We start from the raw sequence: 6,184 nt of genomic DNA, 5'->3' as shown, positions 1-6,184 counted from the left end.
AGGTTTCCTTCTCACAAAAACCCACACTTCCATTTTCTCATCGGCAACAGACTGAAAGATGGAAGCTGAAGCAGCACGTGCCTCTTGTGAAAACAGGTAACAACAGATGGTTCCACTCAGTCGATCCTTAGTTGCTTCTTGCATAGGCAAACTGTCCATTAATTTAATCTCTGGTGTCCAGGCAGGGCCTTGCTGATGTTCCTGTGTCACAGCAAGAGTGTGGATGTCAGGCTTTCTGCAGATTTGTGACTGAGTTTTCCTGTTTCTTTTAATTAGGACAATCTTGCTGCGGACTCCTGAAGTCTCCCATAAGCTGGTGGGTTTAGAGAAGGACGGGGAGCTCCAGTGAGCTCAGAGAGGACCAGGCAGCATCACAGGCAAAGCAGACGGGAACTCGGCTGGGTGAACACTAATGGAATTTATTGACAGATGAAACTGCCGTGTCTCCCCCGTCTTTGGGCGGATCACCGTGCACCCTGAACCGATACAGGCAGGTGTAGTCCGGGTGGCCCCAGTTGCTCAGCACTTGCAGCCTGATGTAATTCACGACCCCAGGGAGCTCGTTCTGCAACGACAAGAAGAAATGAGTCGCCTTTTCCTCTCTGGCACGTGAGCACTGACAGAAGTGCCGCAGCAACAGCCTCAATCAGCAACTTCCTTCCTGCTGCCCCGCGGGGGCTTTGACCTGTGGTGGTCCAGATGTTCTTATCCTGCTCTACCCCACTGGGCCATGAGAACAGCAAAGGAAGAAGCAGCTACCAGATGCCTCAGCAAATACACTGGAAAGTTCTCGCCTGCTTTGGGGCACAGGTTTCCACAGTCAGAAGACCCAGTGCTGGGGTCAGTATAATGTCTTGTTGCCTTCTCTAGAAAGCCATGGAAACAGAATGGCCTCCCTGTCACTACTCACTGCCAGCACCAACAGAGCCCTCAGGAAGCCCAGTATTACTGGTCTCTAACTGGCAGACCAGCAGTCGTGCATCCTACAGGATGCGGCCGCTTGTGTGCACTTGGGGTCCAATCAAGCTGATTCCATCTTCAACTGTGGCACTTCTAAGCACTGAAGTTTAACTCCAAAATGAAAGAGAAGGGCGGCAGTGCAGGCATCTGCCGCCAGGGAGATAAAGCAGAAGAAAGGCAGCGTGGCACTCGCTCAAGGACAGGGCTGCCTGTACCCTTTGGCAGGGAAGCCTCTCCCCATCCAGCCGTGTTTCTCCTCCTCTCCTGCAGTTCCCCTCCCTCTGTGTCCCCATACCTTCAGCTGGAAGGTCTGACTGGGATTCAGTGCTGCCAGGAAAGTGAACTGTCCCAGGAACTTTCCCTGCTCCTCGTGTTCTTCCTTGAAGCCCTACAGAAAAACAGGGGTAGAGAAAACAAGAGCGTCTGGTGCACCATGGAAGACTGAACTTCAGCTGGTGAAGTACGGGGTTATTTCAGCTACGTAGTCCAAGGATGATGAGCACAAGGACAAGACGAGAAGCTGCAAGTGGGCAGCACGTCACACTTGCCCACTCAACGAGTCCAAGCTGGCAGTCAGAAAAGGAGCAGATGCTCCCAGTGAGAGGGAGGTGACCTGAGGATCACAAATGCCACTGGGATTGGAAACCAAGAAGGTTTAGGACCATGTACTGTCCAGCTCCCTTTCCTTGTGGCTCCTGGAGTAGCATCTTGTCCCAGAACCTGCTTTTTGAGTGGTACATTGAAAAAAAGAGGAATTCAATGGGAAGGAAATGACCTCAAGGAGCGTGTTTGTTCTGAGAGCCAGGAGGAAGCTTCAGGCCCATGGACTCTTTGACCCATCTACACCCCCTGCTCAGAAATGCTGTGCAACCCCCTGCCCCCAACTCCAGAGAAATCACTTACATAGACAGCAAAGTCCTTGGGAGCTCCGGAGATGCTTTCTCCATGGAATGCTGTCCCTGCGACATGGTCCATGGTGATGGCTCTGGGAATGACTGGCATGGACAGCTTGATGAACACGTGTCCCTGACTTCCTGGGAAGGGCCAGCAGTTGCCAGGATGATTGTCTGGCTGAAAGGACAAGAAATACTCAGCAGGGAGACACAGGAGGAGAGCAGGTCCATGAGAGAAGGGGGCAGGAAAAGAATCTTCGAGGAGCAAAGACAGGGGGGAAGGACACTCAGAGCAGCGTGTGTGGTTCATTCTCCCAACCTTTGTTTTACTGCTTCTGGGTGCTCCTACCTCCAGAATAAGCTCAGGGGACCTCATGTAATCCATCACCGGCAGGGAGTACAAGAAGAACTTGGCTTTGCCAGTTCGGAAGGATGGAGAAGTCTTGGAATGAATGACAGCTGCCCCTGGAAATTGAAAGATGAGCATGATCATCAGGCAGTGTCAGGAGGGATATTACACTTTTAACTTGAAAAAGGCTTCTCAGTTGTCATCCATGTCCTACAGTGGGTTCCCCTTATTCTTCTTGGCTCGACCCCTCTGGAACACACAGCAGGGAGTCATCAAACTGTCGTATTTGGCCATGGCAAAAGACAAGACTGTGAACCAGCCTTTCTGTGTTTCCCATGGGGTCTGGCCCATTACAGGCTCTGTCAGTGGGGGCACTTTTAGGGCACGAGGTGACCCGTGACTTCTCGCCCCTTCTCTCCTGCCCCTGGGCATGTTCCAATGCCCATCTTGTCAATCTGGACAGGAAGCATTTTGGAACTGGTTTGTTTGTACAATGTCACAGCACCTGCTGATTTCAGGGCGTAATCCGGCATCGGGACTTGGATTGCCTCCAGCTTCTCCAGGGCTTGAGTGATGATCTCGTGAACAGCCTGGGAAGGAACACAAAGGAGAACGCCTCTTGGAAGGAGAAGGACCAGGGCAAGCAGCTCCCCTGCAAAGCCAGCCAAGGTGAGCGGGTACAAGGCCCGTTTCAGATGGAAGGAACGCCCACATTGCCTGGAAGCCTCCCAGGTTTGCTCTGCTCTGATTGTCGGGATCAGAAAGGGGGACTGCTCACTCCAGTGCTCTGAATGCTGGAGCTGCGGGAAGGGGCTTTTCCTGTGGAGAGACCCCAGGCCAGGAAGCACGGACAGATAAGCCTTCTGGGCATGAGATAGGCCTGGCTTAACTCTGCACTGCTGAGACCATTCTTTAATTCCAGTCCTCCCTTGAGGAGGACCCGAGATCTGGGCGCAGAGGAAGGTTCGACTCAGACAGCTGTCATTCCTGTCACGCTCTCTCTTCCCCATAAGGAAGTGTGGAGCAACAGGAAAAGGAAGCGTGGCCATGGCAGCACTTGTTCCAGCAGCACCAGCCTGTTGGCTGTGACAGGGAATGGAGTAGGATACATGCGGATGGAGAATAAAACCCCCGAGTAGATCCTTCTGCCCCGTGCCCTTACCCGTCCGGTAACGCCTGGGAGCTTTGCCTGCTTCAGTCCTTCCTGCAGAGCCTGCTCAGCCACATCCTTAGCGCTCCAGCGCAGATGATAAAGCTGTTCCTGAACCTCACGGAGCTGGTCTGGCAGGGGCAGGGCTTTGCTCAGGTCTGCAGTGCTCCAGGGGGTTAAGGCACCAAGTCGTCCCACGTGGTAAACACCTATGGAACACACACCAGAGCTTAGAACTTGGTCTAAGGCTGGGCTATGCCTCGGGCTGCCCGCTCCCCTTTCAGTGTCTCTCCCAAGTGCCACAGTTGTCTCTCCTCCTGTTGTCTTTGACATTGGCCATCATAGCGTACGGGCTCCGCAAGAGATGGACGTTCCCTGCCCTGGACTGTGCTCCTTGTCCTGCAGAAGATTCTCAGCCCCTGGGGCAGGAGAGCTCAGCCACGGCCTCTCGCTGGCTGAAGAGACCTGGCTCAGCCCTCCTGGGGAAGGCAACTCAGCCCTTCCTCACCCACACCTGTCCCGCTGGAGCAGGGACTGGCACAGCTCTGTGGGGACTTTCTGCTCTTGGCTGAGCTCCTCTGCTCACAGCGGGGGAAGCGGAACAGGGCAGGATGGAGCCCTGAGTACCTTCTAAAGCACCGTCCTCAGGTCGGAGATCTGCAGAGACTCACCGAAAGAGAAGATACCAAGGAGCAGCACCAGGGTTGTTGCCTTGAGAACCTTCATCGTCCTGCAGAGCAGATAAAGAAAAGGCTGGTGAAGCTGGTGGTTCCCGTGCAGATCAGCAGCAGACTGGAGAGCAGCAGCATGGACTCAGCCCTTGAGCCTGGCGTTCCTGCCGTGTGCATTGGCTTGGTCCTGCACCAGCTCCAGTCACTGCTGGAGGTGTCACCAGCTGCACCAGTGGGGGATTTGTCACGGCAAAGATTGTTTCCTTAGGGACAAAGGGCTCAAGATTGACTCCAGACTAAGAGCAGGAGTTGCAACAAGAGCTGTGGCCACACTTTGTGTCTGTGGGGCTGGAGAGGGATTCTTTGGAAATGGAAGGGACACAACAAACGCCTGTTTCTCCCGCCCAGCATTCAATGGACACTTGTGCTGCTCCTGTTCTCCACCCTCTCAAGAGAACGTTCAGACTGTGCCCCTACAGTCCAACAGCTGCCAGGGGGGTGTGTGTCTCCCCTCTCACAGCGTTTCTTTAGCAGCCGGGTTATCTCTGGCCCTTCTCTTGGCAGAACGGCAGACAAATGCAGACTGGAAAGAGGGAGGGAGGGCTGAATGTCAATGCGTGCTGGCAAGCAACGGGCAACCAAGGAAGCACCAAAGAAACTCCGGTGTCTGGGCCCTGCTGCCCTGAGCCTGATCTGCCAAGACACAGCACACACCGCTCTGCAAGGGGGAAATTCCTCCTGCCTGTTCCAGGAGGCTCTCAACAGGCTCACAGCGACACTCATCAGGAATAAACAATCCCTTTTGTTCTCCTAGAGAACTCCTTGCACCCCTCTGAGGACTCTGAGCCCCTTTTCTGAGGCAGAGCCCTGGTGAGGAGCTGACCAGGTTTCCCAAGGAAACCTCCTCTGTCAGGAACACAAGTCAGACCCACGGCCAACAGAGGACACGCTGGTGTCCTTCTGGTCCCCGTGGAGAGGAAAACCAAGCAGGCTGAGGGACAGAACCCACCCTGCAGAGCACAACACAGGACGGAGCTGAGCTCTCACAATTACTGCGGCAGGCTGTGTCTGGGCCACCCCTGGGACTCTCTCTGTCCCATCCAAAATGGACCTGTTCCTCATTCTGCAGAGATCAAAGGCTTTCTGGGCCCGGCCCTCACGTTCATGAAGAGACTGAAAGGCGGCTGCTGCCTTCCAGCAGCTCCAGACCCAGCTCTCAGGCTGCCCTCCTGTTCCTCTCCTGCCCACCCTCCACCCACCCCAGCTGACGAGGTGGAAAACACACCTGGGGAAAGGGGAGGAGGAGTTTTCAAACATACCCGTTCAGACGTTCAACCTTCTCTGTGTGTCCCTTGGTACCTGCTGAGGTGCAGGTAACAAGCATCTTCCTTGCTCAGGAATGAGCCAAAAACTCTGCGATCTCGGTTCCCTCAAGATCGAGAGTGACCGAGGCGCAGGGAGACCCCTGGTCTTATCCCCTGCTGTGCCGACCTCAGCGCTGACGCTGCTTTGTGACACAACGGCAGTGGGTGATGTCACAATGGAAGAGGCTGCGCCACGTTTGGAGGCAAAGTCCAACCTGGCAGGAGCGGGTCTTGCAGTCCTGTCTGCAAGGGACATCTCCCCCATGAGGTGACGCTGCCTCGCATTGGTCCCCTGGGCCGTCACTCTGCCCTGTTTGGGGCCTGCCCTTCCCTGAGAGTGGCCTCTGATTGGCCCCCAGCTGGTCAGGCTGCTCAGATGCAGTTCACCTGAAGTGACGCTCTCTCTGATTGGTCACCCGGTCTGTCACTCTGCCCTGGTTTGGGCCACCCTTTCCCTGAGGTGACGCTGGCTCTGATTGGTCAGTGGCTGCTCAGGTTGCTGCAGTGCAGTGCCCGCCCCTCAACTGAGATCTGACCTCTGATTGGCTGCCTGGGCTGGCACTCTGCCTGGGCCTGCCCTTCCCTGAGGTGACACTCTCTCTGATTGGCCACCTGTGCTGTCACTCTGTCTGGCTGTGTTACCTCTCCATGTGGTGGCCACAGCAGAAGAGGAGACGAGGGTGAGAGGCACCAAATTCATCCTCAGTGCCGCAGGAGTTTTTCCTGACCTTGTGCTGACCGTTGATGTCGGGCTGTGCACAATCAGCGCTTGTTACAATACTGCCTGCGCCTTCTGC

At 55.1% G+C, this 6,184-nt stretch overlaps 1 protein-coding gene across 1 annotated transcript; it reads right to left on the bottom strand.

Annotated features, from left to right (window-relative positions):
* Nucleotides 1-409: 409 nt before the first annotated feature.
* LOC135576516 (SUN domain-containing protein 3-like) lies at nt 410-5,654 on the bottom strand. The gene is made up of 8 exons (XM_065042699.1): nt 5,343-5,654; nt 4,024-4,082; nt 3,365-3,561; nt 2,708-2,792; nt 2,203-2,318; nt 1,864-2,031; nt 1,256-1,348; nt 410-565 (listed from the first exon to the last, which is right to left on the bottom strand). The coding sequence occupies exons 1-8, from the start codon at nt 5,405-5,407 to the stop codon at nt 410-412; spliced, it is 939 nt and encodes a 312-aa protein (XP_064898771.1). The 5' UTR covers nt 5,408-5,654.
* Nucleotides 5,655-6,184: the final 530 nt, after the last annotated feature.

This window comes from Columba livia, chromosome 28 (assembly GCF_036013475.1).
Source record: "Columba livia isolate bColLiv1 breed racing homer chromosome 28, bColLiv1.pat.W.v2, whole genome shotgun sequence".
In the NCBI taxonomy this organism is placed as follows: Eukaryota; Metazoa; Chordata; class Aves; order Columbiformes; family Columbidae; genus Columba; species Columba livia.
The sequence above is the reverse complement of the archived record's forward strand: the minus strand, read 5'-3'. Positions and strand labels throughout refer to the sequence as shown.